This window comes from Carcharodon carcharias, chromosome 2 (genome assembly GCF_017639515.1).
Source record: "Carcharodon carcharias isolate sCarCar2 chromosome 2, sCarCar2.pri, whole genome shotgun sequence".
Lineage (NCBI taxonomy): Eukaryota > Metazoa > Chordata > Chondrichthyes > Lamniformes > Lamnidae > Carcharodon > Carcharodon carcharias.
In genome coordinates, this window is record NC_054468.1 from 152,834,941 (window position 1) to 152,851,811 (window position 16,871).

The 16,871-nt window shown below is 41.1% G+C and overlaps 1 protein-coding gene across 1 annotated transcript in view; it reads right to left on the reverse strand.

The window, feature by feature from the left end:
* Positions 1 to 16,871, reverse strand: part of tcp1 (t-complex 1) — a 49,526-nt gene that overhangs the window by 18,621 nt on the left and 14,034 nt on the right. The window contains exons 3-8 of the mRNA XM_041175486.1: positions 14,004 to 14,132; positions 13,122 to 13,219; positions 11,360 to 11,470; positions 4,644 to 4,825; positions 1,995 to 2,121; positions 104 to 279 (exon numbers count right to left, since the gene is read on the reverse strand). Of these exons, the coding sequence (XP_041031420.1) occupies positions 104 to 279; positions 1,995 to 2,121; positions 4,644 to 4,825; positions 11,360 to 11,470; positions 13,122 to 13,219; positions 14,004 to 14,132 (823 nt within the window). The remainder of the gene's footprint in view (positions 1 to 103; positions 280 to 1,994; positions 2,122 to 4,643; positions 4,826 to 11,359; positions 11,471 to 13,121; positions 13,220 to 14,003; positions 14,133 to 16,871) is intronic.

Below are 16,871 nucleotides of genomic sequence, written 5' to 3' on the forward strand. Positions count from 1 at the left end.
TAATGTTTCAGGGTGATGAACTTCAGATTTGATGTATATGCAATTTGTTACCGTGCTGTAGAGGCAATGCAATTCCAAACTTAAGTCAAATTTTTATACTTACCTCCACTTGCCTTTGCAATTCGTTTCAAGTCCCTTTTCAGACATCGGCGTACTGCCATGGCACCCGCATCCACAAAATATTTTAGACACATATCATCAATGCCACCAGTGGTCAGGATGACATTTGCACCTGTGGCCAAGATCTTATGGATTCGCTCTTTGGTAATATCAGACTCTCTGAAAATCAAAGCCACAATCAACATTGAATACTAAGGTGGTAAAATGATTACAAAAAATATACATGACAGGAATGATTACAATTAAGTCACCCAGAGGGCTTTTGATGCGTAAGGTGATCTCAGGTGGGGCGGTAAAGTTGGTTTAGCGTGTGTTCATTGTAAATCTGATCTCACAGATCTAAAACTTTAGATCTTTAAGTGATATTACGAACAAAAATATGAAGGGCACTTACACACACTATATATTTAGTATACTACACATTTATATATTTATATACTTATTGCTATTCTCCTTTTCAAATGCCTATACTACCCATCTTGCATCTATCAATAGGGAGGGAAGGTACAAAAACAAGATTGGGATTGGAGCTGTAAAATAAAATTGGGGCATCAATGGGCACAGGGTGATGGATGAACTGGAATTGGTGAAAGTTAGAATATAGGCAGCAGAGTTTTGGGTGAGCTCAAGTTTATGGAAGGTGGAATTTGGGAAGCTAGTCAGGAGACCTTTGGAATAAGCATAAGAAAGGAATGGATAAGGGCTTCAGCATCAGGTGAGCTGACATGGGCCAGAGACGGCCAATTATCAGAGGTGGATGGCGGTCTTGGCAATGAAGAGGATATGGGCCAGAAGCTCAGATCAGGGTCACATAGGTTGCAAACTGAAAACGCCAAGATTTCAAACCTTCTGGTTTAGCCTCAGAGTGGCCAGGGAGAGAGCTGGAGTCCATGGCAAGGCAATGGAGTTTGTGGCAGGCACCAAAGACAATGTTTTTGTTTTCCTCAATAGGAAGCAATTTCTGCTCATCCAATATTGGATGTCTGCAAGCAGCACGACAAAGCAGAGCAGCAGAGGGGCCAAGAGAAGTGGCAGTGAGGTAGAACTGGGCGCCATCAGTGTACTTGTGAAACCAGATTGTGTTTCCTGATGTCACCAAAAGGCATCATGTGAATGAGAAACAGGCACCCCTTGGGTCACTCTAGAAGGTAATGGTGCAGAAGCAAAAAAAGCAGTCATTTCAGGAGATTTTCTGGCTATGACTAAATAGATAGGAATGAAGCCAAGCCAGGCCATTCAGCTGGACAATGGTGGAGAGGCATTGGAGTGTAGAGGCGTGGTCAGCTTGTCAGTGGTTACAAACAGCTCAACTAGGGTAAAGAGTGCCAAGTCCACCACACAGTCACACAGGATGTAATTTGTGACTTTGTGGAGGGCTGTTTCAATGCTGGGATAGGAGGGGAAATTTGTGTGTTCAAATAGAATTGCACGAAAAACAGACATTGATTCTAGAGATAATAACATTCCAAACACTTGAGAGGAAAGGGAGAGAGGACAGTAGTTTGCAACAACAGTGGAGGCCAAGGATGTTTTTTTCTGAAACAGAATTTCTTTTGACAGATTTAATGAGGAGCTGGATAAGTATGCAAGAGGGAGGAGGAACCACTGACATCAACAGTGAAGTTGGGTGGCCAGCAATTTTATAGGAATAGGGTCAAGGAGGAGGTAGATCTCATGGGCAATGGGTTCAGAGAGGAGGAGAGAAATCCCCAAACTCCAATTACGATAAAATTAAACTCTCTAAAAGCTCTCAATTGCAATCTCAGGATAAAATAACAAAAATAGTTTTTTTTTCAAATTCAGTATTAACTAGAATAGCAACTGATTAAAGGGAAGAGCATCTTCTTCCAATTCCAGCTTCAATCCTGTCATACCTCTGTCTAATTTGGTCCAATTTTTCTGGGTCAGAGATGACAACTTGAACACCCAACTTCATTTTTGTCTTCTGCAAGCTGAAGTCCAAACATGCAATCTTTGCATTAAGTATTCTTTTGGTCATTCCTAAGAACAAAAATATTTCAATTAAACTCAACTGAATTAAAATAAAACTAAATTATAACAAATGAATTAATTCAAAATATAATGTGGAAAGTGAATTCTGGCGGAACAAAAAGCCGAACTCAGATCTCAAGTTAACTATTTCAAAAGTGTATCACAATTTAAAACAAATTAATTATAAATAAAAAAAATAAAATGTGCGTAAGCTTCCTCAATGGTTTAGATGTGACAGAAGAATCACACAGGTACTCCAGCTGACAGACTAAGTCAGTTTCAAACGTAGTTGTTACTGCCACCTGTTCTTAGCTAGGGCAGTAGCTGGGGTCAAACTTATTTAGCTGATAAGAGGATTGTTGGCTATGATGTTCAATGGTCTGCAGTTGATTCGCCTGGCAAAAGCCACAGACTAAGCGCACAAAGGCAGAACTGGATATTTGGGTTGTCAGTGTTATTGTATAGAATGTTAAGGAAAGTTAATTTATTTTCATTTATGATCCTAGGACAAAAATGCGTATGTTATAAAATTTATAATTATATAATAAAAGTAAAAAGTTATATATTGTTGATGTAGTTAGTATCGTTTAGATTGAATGACCAGCAATGACAATGAATTTTCTAAATCTCACTTGAATGGCCGGGCTCTGATCTTAAAGTTACACCTCCATTTGTCCTAGATTCCTGGACTTGCAGAAAAGTTTATCTTTACTAACCATATCAATTCCTTTTAAAATCCTAAAAATTTCAATTGTATCAATCTTCTCTATACCTTCGTCTCCTGCTTTCCAGGGATTAAAAGCTTAGCATTTCATTTGCGCAGCTATATTTGAGAGATTTGTACATACAGACCCCTAAATCTTTGGGCATCTAATGTCATAGTTTTTTCACCATTTAATCAGCCCAAATTTCTTTAACTATTCAATCTGTTTCATTCTAAATTTCAATTAACTTTCCCATAACAGACAAGACCAACAGGTCTATAATTTAATGGTTTGGCCCTCTTACCCTTTTAAATAATGGAGTTACAGGTTCAATTTTTCAATCTAAAGGGTCAATTCCTGAATCAAGAGGGGTTTGGAAGATTGTGGCTGAAGTATCAATAATTTTCTCACCTAATTCCTTTAAAATCCTTTGAAAACCATCATGTCCTCAGAGTTTGTTTAGTAGCTTTAATTTTTCTAATACCTTCCTTGTTTACATTAACATTAGTGAGCTCCAGTCTGGCTGTATATTGTACATCATTATTTATGATTCTGCTATTCTAGGCCAAAATGGAGACGGTGGTGAATTCTCCCATAAGATCAAACCTAGAGGTCACTGCTGTAACTCTTTCGAGTTAAAACCAATTAAACCAAATTAACAAAATTGGGATAACTCAGGCACAGCCCCTAATTCAGGTCAGCTGTAAAACCAAGAACAAAGTTTAAAGGAAACTTACAAACTTTAAATTAAAACGTGATTAAAGGGGTCAATAAAACACCCCAGTCCCCGCGGTGCCCACCGGGCACGCAAGGCCTCGAGAGTGCCAGCAGAAACCGCGTGCTCCTTCTCCAAGGTCACCCGGCCACGAACGTAGCCACGGAAGAGGGATAAACAATCGGGCAGGACTCCCCCGTCGATCGCCCGCTGCCTGGACCTGTTAATAGCCAACTTGGCCAGGCCCAGGAGCAGGTTGACAAGGAGGTCCTCCTCCTTCCCGACCCCCTTCCGCACCGGGTGTCCATAGATCAGGAGCGTGGGGCTGAAGTGCAAACAAAACATTAATAAAAGGTTTTTCAAGTAACTAAAAAGGGAGTGCAGCCTACCCTATATATGCATGGTCCACGGACTCCACAAGACCGCAAAAAGGGCAGGTGTCCTGGGAGTCCGTGAACCTATGCATTCTACGATTATAAGGGACTGCTGCAAGCAACACCCTCCAACCCAGGTCCCCGATAGAAAGTGGGAGGACACCTCTGTAGAGGGCCTCTCATCGGGGGTCTCTGCCGCCGGACGGCAACAAGGCACACCAGGGCGTGTCCGGGCGGCGGACAAGGGCGAGAAAATGGAAAGTGTGCAGCAGCAGTCCGTATAAAAAGCTCCTCCGTGCCATGCCAAATGGCACAGAGGGCATGTCCCCGAGGCGGCTCATGTTGCGGGGCACCAGCACCGGAGGGAGGGTTCGGGGCCAATGTGGAATTCTGTCCGAACAGGAGGTCACTGCTGTAAGTGAATGGAATTTATTTTATAGACAATTAGCAAGTAACAATCTCCCATGTACTACTTCTTGTAATTCTGTGCTTTCATCAGGTGAAACAACTGAATCCTGCTTGCTGCAATCTATAGAAGCTCTTAAAAGAGTCTGTGCTGAGTGAATTAAGAATATGTTTGCTTTGCTATTTGCTGAAGGATAAGTCCTGCCCTGTCTCCAACCAGTGACCCAGTGTCAGACATTCTGCTGAAAATACTCAAGTGGTATTATAACTGACATTTAAAAATGATATTTCATTTAACCATAGAAAACAAACTTATACGCTGTTGATATTTACCTTGGGAACCAACAGTACAATTAAGTGCATACCCATTCACCAAGAGACTCTCTCTCTGGCTCCGTCCATGTGCTTTCAGCAAATTTATAGCCTTGATTGGATAGCGAGCCTGGCCCCTGGCATCTGTGAATTTTACTGCATGAGCAGCATCTACCACCATATTGGCAAAGAAGTCTGCATCACTACGTGATTCGAGTAAAGGTCCAAAGTATTATTAAAGTTTAAAAATAGATCTAGGATTACGAAAATAAAGCACATTTGAAAACACAATTCCCTTCACTGACAAGATATTATGTTATACTGAAGATGCTATGGCTTACAATCGGCTGACTTGAAGCAGAGTCGTTTATATGCATAATGCAAGCATGGAATGCTGTGGATAGTTTACACTCATTCACACAATTTAATGGTATGTATTTCAAAGCCACAAAGAAACAAAAGTGCTAACTACATACCCGCAGACACTTCCTCCTACCTCTCTCCCTGGACCATGACCCCACCACTGAACATCAAGCCATTGTCTCCAGGACTGTTACTGACCTCATCTCCTCTGGAGATCTTCCTTCCACAGCTTCCAACCTGATAGTCTCCCAACCTCGGACGGCCGCTTCTACCTCCTACCCAAAATCCACAAACAGGGCTGTCCCGGCAGACCAAGCGTGTCAGGCTGTTCCTGCCCCACGGAACTCATTTCTTGCTATCTTGACTCCATTCTCTCTCTTGTCCAGTCCCTTCCCACCTACATCCATGATTCCTCTGACACCCTACATCATATCAAAAATTTCCAGTTCCCTGGCCCCAACTGCCTCTTCAGCATGGACGTCCAATCCCTCTACACCTCCATCCCCCACCAGGATGGCCTGAGAGCCCTTAGCTTCTTCCTCGAACAGAGCCCCGAACAATCCCCATCCACCACTACTCTCCTCCATCTGGCTGAACTTTTTCTCACACTGAACAATTTCTCCTTCAACTCCTCTCACTTCCTCCAAATAAAAGGTGTGGCTATGGGTACCCGCATAGGCCCCAGCTATGCCTGTCTCTTTATGGGGTATCTGGAACATTCCTTGTTCCAATCCTACTCCGGCCCCCTTCCACAACTCTTTCTCCGGTACATCGATGATTACTTCGGTGCTGCTTCATGCTCTCGTCTGGCCCTGGAAAAATTTATTAATTTTGCTTCCAATTTCCACCCCTCCATCATTTTCACATGGTCCATCTCTGACATTTCCCTTCCCTTCCTTGACCTCTCAGTCTCAATTTCTGGTGATAGACTGTCCACCAATATCCATTACAAGCCTACCGACTCCCACAGCTACCTCGACTACAGCTCCTCACACCCCGCTTCCTTTAAGGACTCCATCCCATTCTCTCAGTTCCTTTGACATGTCCTCCCTCTTCCTTAACCGAGGTCCCTCAACCGTTTCCGGCCCATCTCCCGCACATCCGCCCTCACCTTCTTCTCCCTCCCAGAAACATGATAGGGTCCCACTTGTACTCACTTATCACCCCACCAGCTTCCGCATTCAAAGGATCATCCTCCGCCAACTCCAGCATGATGCCATCACCAAACACATCTTCCCTTCACCCCGCCCTGGCAGCATTCCATAGGGATCGTTCCCTCCGGGACACTCTGGTCCATCACTCCCTGCACCTCAACCCCTCCCACGGTATCTTCCCATGCAACCGCAGAAGATGTAACTACTTCCCCTCTCCTCACCGTCCAAGGGCCCAAACACTCATTTCAAGTGAAGCAGCATTTCACTTGTACTTCCATCAACTTAGTCTACTGCATTCATTGCTCCCAATGCGGTTTCCTCTACATTGGAGAGGCCAAACGCAGACTGGGTGACCACTTTGCAGAACACCTTCGTTCTGTCCGCAAACATTACCCAGAACTCCCTGTTACTTGCCATTTCACCCTGCTCTCATGCCCACATGTCCGTCCTTGGCTTGCTGCATTGTTCCAGTGAAGCTCAACGTAAACTGAAGGAACAGCACCTCATCTTTCGACTCGGCACTTTACAGCCTTCCGGACTGAATATCAAGTTCAACAATTTTAGATCATGAACTCTCTCCTCCATCCCCACCCCCCTTTCTGATTTTCCCCCTCCGTTTTATTTTTTCCAATAATTTATATAGATTTTTCTTTTCCCACGTATTTCCATTATTTTTAAACGTTATTTCCATCCATTGTTTTATCTCCACCTTTTAGCCTTTTTCGATTCCTTCACCCCACCCCATCCCCACTAGGGCTATCTGTACCTTGCTTGTCTTGCTTTCTACCCTTAATTAGCACATTCCTTTAGATAATATCACCACCTTCAACACCTCTTTGTCCTTTTGTCTGTGACATCTTTTCGTTATCTCCACCTATCGCTGGCCCTCTATCCAGCTCTCTTGTCCCAAACCCTTCCCCCCCAAAACCAGCTTATATTTCAGCCCTTTTCTAATTTTCCTTAGTTCTGTTGAAGAGTCATGCGGACTCGAAACATTAACTGTGCTCCCTTCCACAGATGCTGCCAGACCTGCTGAGTTTTTCCAGGTATTTTTGTTTTTGTTTTCGATTTCCAGCATCCGCGGTTTTTTGCTTTTAACTACATATCTAAGCTTATTAGAATAATTTACATTAAAATCAAACGCGTTGGTTAAGAACACACACGAAATAATGGAACAGTAACAAATTAATCAGTAATCACAAGCTCAACTGCACTTTGGAGCAGAAATTAGCTGAAGTAAAAAGGTTACTGCTTAAAAAGACAATATTTTGTCTCGCACTCTTCAGGACAATTCACAAGAATAGCAAAGGTAAAGGGAACAACAATTTCAGAGAGAGAGAAGAGAGTGCTGATTAGTTAGCAAGTGGACTCTGATTGGTAGAGCCGTTGCCACACAGAATGCACAGTCACATCAAACTGTGCATTCTCCATGACACCACCTCTACCAGAGTCTGGTTCCAACCAACCAGAACCCTCTTCTCACACAGTATAAATGGTTGTTCCTTTGACATTTGGTATTCTTGCAAATTGCCCTGACGAACACAAGACAAAAAAAGTCTCTTTTTTCAGCAATATTCAAGTTCTGTCCTACCAAATGACTACAAAAGTTTCACTGAAGTAATATCAAGATAGTTGGAGAATTCTAAACCTGATTCTTTGTGACAAGGCATAAAGTGCAGGTATTGAACAAACATATGGGTTCATTTTGAAGCTCGTATTTCAATTAGATTCATGAAAAAGATTGTTTTAAAATGTTCTATTGCACTAGATTCTATCCATGAAGAAAGCAGAGCAGAAATAGGAATTGCTGAAGAGCATGTCTGAACTTTTCGTCTTGCACTCATCAGGACACTCGCAAGAATACCAATATAAGCGGGAAAACAGCAATATATACTGTATGCTAAGAGTGTACTGGTTGGTTGCCATGTGGCATTGCCAAGGAGGATGTGCCACTGATGGTGACCAACACTGAACTGCCAAGCATTGTTTGAAATTTAAACCAGGTAACTTGATCCTGATTAGTCAAGGCATTGCCCTGAGGAATGTGTCAGCGAATGGCTGTCACTTATTTTGTTTAGTTGAAACAGGCAGAGTATGTACATGTTCTTTCTGTCTGCAAAGAACAGGGCCCTGTGTATTAATACATGTAGCTTCCAGTGCATGCAAACGCACCACATTGCAAGCCCAACTGACAATCTTAAATTGCTTGTCAGTATAATTCTTAGCACATTGAGGATTATATAGCAAATGTTGTCCGATCGCAGAATCACATCTAATGTCGGATCTTGTTTTAAGTCTTGCAAGCACAGGCTGGTTGGGTACGGTCTGTACCTGCCTGTTGAGAACAGTGGCTGGGACATGCTGTTTGATACGAGCCGCCAGTCTTTGGGACGTACGACCTACACATCTAGCATCACACTGTGTGGAAGAATAAAATACATCTATACTTGTGAGAGAAACAAACTTAAAATCCATGTATAATGAAATTACTGTAGAACGTCCCCAGTCATTCAGCCAGCATATATATTAGCATATCAAAGGGCCAGTGCTACCTTCCCAGATTAAGGGTCTCCGGATGTCAGATACTGTGACAAAATCTAAGAGGAAAAAAACTATTGTGTGTGCATTGCCCAGGATATGTAACCATTAACACTATCTATTTGCTGAACCATCGACATTGTCCTGTCTATTTGCTAAACCATTGACATTGCCCTGTCTAATCGTTAAATCATTAACACTGATCGCTATCCTTTGAAGCCATTTGAAACTATTGTAATTGCCCAAATTTCTGTCACGAACCTTTTGCTATATCTTTGTGTGTAAAGAGGTGTTAGTCAGTGTCAGCTAGCTCCACTGTAAACTGTTGGGCTGCCCGTGATATCACGATTTTAATAAAAGGATTCCAAGACAAACCTCCTGGGTCTGAGTATTCACTCCGATTTCCGCGACACACTAGCACTGAAAGTCGTATACCACATTACTCGTGTGTGATAGACAGAACGTCTTTTTGGCTTGATGGCAGCATCCTGTTAGCGGTAAATGCACAGGAGCAGTGTGAAATAGATAGCTTCACCTGTTGCTCAAATTTTTGAGATACCTTGCCCTTCCAGGGTAATCTGAGGTGGAACAGGCACTTTTCAGGGCTGAAAGTGATGGCCTTAGGCCCATTAATGAGTTTGCATGATATGCAGTGCAAAATGATCTGATCAGGGTAGTCATTATCCTTCAGGATGCCTTTGATACGACCTATTTCAGCATCAAGCTTACGTGGTAAGCAAATGGCTCTGCCCTTAATTACAAGGTTGACGAGAACACCAATTTTATAGCGTGTGGAATGGTAAGAATCTCACGCGTATCTTGACCATTGAAGGCAGGCTTGCAGTAGGCTGTGGTAGAGAATCTCCTGGCAGATTTCTCAACTAGTACATCAAGGAAGGGGAGTTCATTTGACTGTTCCTTTCAAAGGTAAATCTGAGCAGAGCATGGAGCCCATTAAGACCATCTAAGGAAATTGTTACATGCAGCTATGGATTTAACTATAGCAAATATATCATCCACATATTGGAAATATGCAAGAGATAGAAGGTTATGCGTCATTCCACCAAAGACATGTTTTTCATGAAATGCGAGAGCTGGGCCGAGAGGGGATCTATTTAGGCATACATGATGTCGTTAAAAGTAAACTCAACTGAGTGAACTGCCAAGTTCATAAGTTCAATGAATATGGAATCACAGAATCAAGAAATAGGAATGTAATCAGATAAAAACGAAAAACTGCGGATGCTGGAAATCCAAAACAAAAACAGAATTACCTGGAAAAACTCAGGTCTGGCAGCATCGGCGGAGAAGAAAAGAGTTGACGTTTCGAGTCCTCATGACCCTTCAGCAGGACTGGGTGAATCCAAGGAGAGGGGTGAATTATAAGCTGGTTTAAGGTGGCCGGGGGGGTGGGGGGGGGTGGGGGGGGGGGGGGGGGGGGGGGGGGGGAAGAGTGGTGTGGTTGTAGGGACAAGCAAGCAGTGATAGGAGCAGATAATCAAAAGATGTCACAGACAAAAGAACACAGGTGTTGAAGTTGGTGATATTATCTAAACGAATGTGCTAATTAAGAATGGATGGTAGGGCACTCATGGTATAGCTCTAGGGGGGGGGGGGGGGCATAAAAGATTTAAAAATAATGGAAATAGGTGGGAAAAGAAAAATCTATATAAATTATTGGAAAAAACAAAAGGAAGGGGGAAGAAACAGAAAGGGGGTGCGGGGAGACCAAACGTAAACTGGGCGACTGCTTTGCAGAACACCTGCAGTCTGTCTGCAAGAATGACCCAAACCTCCCTGACACTTGCCATTTTAACACTCCACCCTGCTCTCTTGCCCACATGTCTGTCCTTGGCTTGCTGCATTGTTCTAGTGAAGCCCAACGCAAACTGGAGGAACAGTACCTCATCTTCCGACTAGGCACTTTACAGCCTTCTGGACTGAATATTGAATTCAACAACTTTAGATCTTGAACTCTCTCCTCCATCCCCACCCCCTTTCTGTTTCTTCCCCCTTCCTTTTGTTTTTTCCAATAATTTATATAGATTTTTCTTTTCCCACCTATTTCCATTATTTTTAATCTTTTATGCCCCTCCACCCCCACTAGAGCTGTACCTTGAGTGCCCTACCATCCATTCTTAATTAGCACATTCGTTTAGATAATATCACCAACTTCAACACCTCTGTGATCTTTTGTCTGTGACATCTTTTGATTATCTGCTCCTATCACTGCTTGTTTGTCCCTACAACCACACCACCCCCCTCCACTTCTCTCCCCCCACCCAACCCAACACCCCCCCACCTTAAACCAGCTTATATTTCACCACTCTCCTTGGATTCACCCAGTCATGAGGACTCGAAACGTCAACTCTTTTCTTCTCCGGTAGGAAAGTAATCCTTGGATATGTTGAGTTAGACAATCCCAACCGGTACTCTTTAGGGTAACAACACAGTAGAATAGCATTAACAGTTTAGAAACGTTACAAATAAGGTAGACTCTTTGCCCGATGAAAATGCCCGTATGGATGCACACATTTGGAATGCCCAGTGGCATAAGGGACAAGATAGTCACAATGTTGAATCATTCCTCTTGGCAAGAAGAAAATCTGCAGTGAAGACATTAGGAAGGAAAATATATATATATATATATAGAATGCAGAGTCATTTCTGTTAGAAAGATACACTCCAATTATTTTTGATGACATGGAAGTCTTAGCAGCATTGACAAGACACTCTCTGCCTAGTTCGTCCATATTAATAGTCAGGTTCTCCTGGATGTAACGGACTGCCTCCCTGTTAATAAAAACATTAAAAAATTACCAAATTTTAAATTACAAATGTTGCATTCTTAAATGAGCATGACTGAATATGTTGAATAACCTGAAATATAAACTTACACAATTCTTGATGCTTTAGTGATGCCAATTCAATAACAAGTTTGTTAATCTAATCTTTGACATCAGACCACCACTCTTCATGTTATAACAATGGTTAAAGCAAACTCATCCCTACCCAAAATTCTCAGTGAATATACATGGCAAATATAGCACTGAGCCACCTAGACTGGAAATATTTCTGGTTTAACCCCTAATTTATAATGAACAATTCTCAGCAAGACAATAATTTTAATGACTCTATGTAGCTATTTGGAGGAGAGCACAATTAAGAGCATGTCAACAGCAACATTATAAAACATCCAGCCTCACCATCACCTTCTCAAGGGCAATTGGAGATGGGCAATAAACCCTCGATATGCCAGCAATTCCCACATCTCGTGAAAGAATAAGTTTTAAAAAAACGTCTGTGCAGCCATTTTATTTGTACAGAAACAAATTCAGCACATTATTATGACAATGTTTTTTCTCCCCACAAGCAATAACTAGCAAGTCAAAAAATAAAGTCAAGCTAGTCAAACGATATGGGTTCTTGGAAAGATTAATCATTTACAAATCTAACAACAGACAAGAAAGCAATATCTAGTAAAACAATTCCCTAGTTAAGAATTCAGGTATGCATTTTTTTTTAAAAACGAAAGAATTAAGACTGAAGCTATAATTATTATTCCACCATTTTTTAAAAAATATGACGTCTATAGGGAAACAAAATTACTCTCACTAATAGCATTGATTGGAACAGTTTGTTACTGTAGCAAACAATAGAAGATGGCTAATGACACTCATATTTAGATCACTGAGTAACTAAGGTTCAGCCCCAACAATTTCTGAAAAGGACAGGTGGCTGTCTTGGTTAGATACGTACATAACCTGCTCAAAAGAATAATTAATAACTGCAAACTACCCTTGTTGAAAACATTCAACATTTTCTACACGGCATAAGGAAAAGGCTACCTATGTAAGAGTAGCTTAATCAGATCTCTCAATCATTCCAAAAAGAAATCTCTGCTTCAAGTGCAAACAGCATCAATTCCCCAAATGAAACAAATGCTTCTCAAATATAATGGGAAAATTCAAAAAAGGCTTCTTTTAAACTCTGCAAGACCCTTTTAGAATATTACCTGTAATGAAGAGCCCATTAATAAATATTTTAGTGCCAGATATGAAGAACAAACATCTTATTAAAAGTCTCAACTGTATCATACAAAATTATATAACTGTTGTAAACTTCCTCTTTCCACTTGTTTGTTCCAAACTTGGCTTCACTTAACCACTTCATCTTCTGTTCTCACCTGCTCTATTCACCTATAATTGTGTCCTGTATTGGTTGCTTTACCATGTGTTTTTTTAAAAACGAATGTTACAGATGCTAATTAAGTATTGACAAATTTCAACACACCTGAATAATCTTAACTAAAACAAATTTCAACTTCACACAAACAGTATCTCATGCTAGAGAAGTTAGTACCAATTAAAATCTGCAATACATCTGTAAAAAGTGATTTTAATATTTGTATCTACCTGACTTAGAGTATTTCATCAGAACTTACTTGCAGGCAAGACGATAACCACCAATGATTGAGGTTGGATGAATTTTCTGTTTCACCAATTCATCCGCGCCCTTAAGTAGTTCTGCAGCAATAATAACCTGTATTAAAGGACAAAGGAACCCAATCTATCAGAAGTATTAACTATCCCTCACACCCATATTCACTTTCACAGCTGGCAGATGTATCTGTTTTATGAATGCTATGTCAAACAATGAGAAACAAAAAGTGAGCTAAAAATAGACAACCATCTCTTTAATCAATATACAAAACCAAAATTGTTGAACAATTGGAAGAAATTAATTGAGTGATGATAAACAGGTTATGCAAAGTTACATTTTAAAATCTGCAAATCCAAGTCTTTAAGCACCAATTCCAATTTTCCTATGTAATTATGTTGCTTACTTTAAAATTATTGGATATTTCCATTTTAAGCAGAAAAATTAATTCAGCATTTGTATCTAAAATGCAGTATTCATGAATGACATAAGGCATGTTGTCAACTTGGGGCCAATGGGATACAGGAAAATAACTTTTGTATAACCCAACTGCTTAGGTTCCAAGTCCTTGGATCTCAAAATATTCCCATCCCCACCCACGCCCCACCAACCCCTCCTCCTCTGGACGATTGTGTTTCTGTTGCATCTTCACTGAGTTAATTCTAGATAATAGGCAGTGGTAATATCGAGGTCTCACAAACCATGGCGCTGAATTTTATACAAAACATCAATTAATGAAGGAAGATTCTGTTGGTCAGTAAAGTGTTAAAATAGTTAAGTGATCAACCTATATTTGTACTTTAGAACTCAGATTAATCCACAAGTATTCCCTAGCAGTACAGCTTTTTTAAAAATAAACCAGGCCAACTGATAAAAATTTACTTACAACTGATGTTGTACCATCCCCTACTTCCTTGTCCTGAAGATCAGCTAATTCACATAACACCTTGGCAGCTGGATGCTCCACTTCAAGAAGTTTTAGAATCGTTGCTCCATCATTAGTGATGGTGACATCCTACACAAGATCAAAAACATGTAAAATTTAGAAATGAGAGGCACTGGATATTTTATTTTGCTAGATCCTTCAGAGCAATAGTAATTTTAAAATTACTATTTTTAAATAAGATAGCACGAAATAATTTATTTTATCTATTCCCCACAGCACTTTTTTACTTTGTAAAGTCAGCGCTGATCCTTAGAATGATTACGGTTTTACCTTCCTTTAGAGCTATGCAGCTTTAAAAAAATTCTTTATTGGAGAATCTCACCAAATCAGTCACCATGTGACATCACCAAAGGACGTCAGCATAGGGTGGCTATTTTGAAATATCGGACCTCAGCAAAGTATACCACTAGTTGGTGGACATTTCCCAAATGCCAACCCCCACAAACGTATTTCCATTGGTACTAACTACCTTCTCTTCATGCCTCACTCTAGCATGACCATGTTCCACTGCAGGCATGAAACTTCTCAGTGGAAAGGGCATTTCAGGCAACAGGAGCTTTAGCTGATTGTTTCATTTTCAAAAACGAGAAACTAAAGCCTATGGTATTCCAAGCACTGCCACTGTTTTGTAGACTGGGAAGCAAAACCTGGAATCTTTCAGTTAATGTGGTTCAAACGAACACTGACTACTGTACTTACCAACTGAACCGGCACCTCCAGGAAGGTGGTGAGCTGGATGATTAAAATACCCTAATAAATTTTGCAAAGTCAACTAAGAACAGAACATGAGCTAAAAATAAAGTGTAACATAACAATACACAGGCTAGCCTAAATGTTTAGCATTAAATCAAGATTAAACTGGATAAGTCAAGAACATGGCAGCCAGAACAGCGATTTGTGGGGGTGCTTTGCAGATATCATATCATAGGACAGGTCCCTTCAGCAGAACTGGAGGTTTAGTTAAACTAATCAAGTTAAAGGGGACCTGCGATCTAACAGTACTAGGATGAAGTCTGGTTTGAAGTGGGCATATCTGCGTTAGACCACATCTGTCTTTCAGATGAATTCCAGCCAATAACTTACATCTACTTTAACCTAAACAATGACCGATAAAACACCATGATATTGATCCACACTGTAGCACCAACTGCTTTCAACAAGTCAACACTTTTTCATGTGAAAGGCTAGACAGTAAAGCAAGTCACTGCGGGGCATGGTCCACTCAGGCTGCCTCACTGTCAATCATCCAAGAGCTTTAGCTTACTGGCAGTTGAAGTAGCAGTGGCTGGAGCAGTCTTTCTCGCCTCAAACAGCAGTGACACCTGGGGAATGAATCTTCAAAGAAGTTATTATCCTTTAATAGAAATTTATCAACCTTGCTTCACTACAACAATTCTTGATTCTCAATTTGATGGTTGGAGAAATTGTAGCTGGGGCAGCACTTTGTTGTTGCCAATTTAAGGGGCATCCACCCACAGGCACCAGTAGCTGTTAGTAATCACTCAACCTTCTACTCTTCAGTCTCTGGTTTCATCCATCTTGGCACCTGCACATCAGTTTGTCACTGATTCCACCCATACAAACATATGAATTAGGAGGAATATGCCATTTGGCCCCTTGATCCTGCTCCACTATTCAATAAGATCATGGCTGATCTCATATTGGCCTCAACTCCACGTTCTGCCCACCCCTGATAACCTTTGACTCCCTTGTTAGTCAAGAATCTATCTACCTCTGCCTTAAGAATATTCAATGATCCTGCCTCCACCGCTCTCTGCGGAAGAGTTCAAAAGATTCACGACCCTCAAAAGATTTCTCACCATCTTAAATGGAAGACCCTTATTTTCAAAATGTATCCCATAGTTCTAGTCTCTCCTACACAGGAAACATCCTTTCAGCAATCACCCTGTCATAAGATCCTCAGGCTCTTATATTTATATCAATAAGATCACCCCTCCCAGATATCAGTCGAGTGAACCTTCTCTGAACTGCTTCTAACGCACATATATCCTTTCTTAAATGAGGCAAAAACTGTATACAGTATTCTAGATGTGATCTCGCCAACTGTACAACTGTAGCAAAACAGCCCTTTTATATTCCTTTCCCCCTGCAATAAACCACAACATTCTATTTGTCTTCCTAACACTTGCTGTATCTGCATGCTAACTTTTTGTGATTCATGTACCAGGACACCCAGATCCCTCTGTACAGTTCAGCAATCTCTCTCCACTTAAATAATATGCTGGGTTTCTATTCTTCCTGCCAAAGTGGACAAGGTCACATTTTCCCATATTATACTCCGTCTGCCTAATTTTTGCTCACTCACTTAACCCATTTATATCCTTTGCAGACTCCTTTTGGCCTCTTCACAACTTACTTTCCTACCCATCTTTGTGTCATCAGCAAATAGAGCAACCATATATTTGGTCCCTTCATCCAAGTCATTGATATAAAAGTTGAGGCCCCAGCTCTGATCCCTGTGGCACTCCACTTGTCATATCTTGCCACCCTGAAAATGACCCATTTATGTGTTGTCTGTTTCCCATTAGTTAACCAATCCTCTATCCATGCCAATATGTTACCCCCTACACCTTACTTATCTTGCAGAGTAACCTTTGGTGTGGTACCTTGTCAAATGCCTTCTGGAAATCTAAGTATAACCCATCCATAGGTTCCCTTTCATCCACATTGCATGTTACTTCCTCAAAGAACTGCAATACATTGTCCACTTTATTAGTCTTCTGACCTTTAGTTTTGCCATGTGTTGTCTCCTCCCTGCCGTATTTCAAGACAGTTATTCCATGTAGC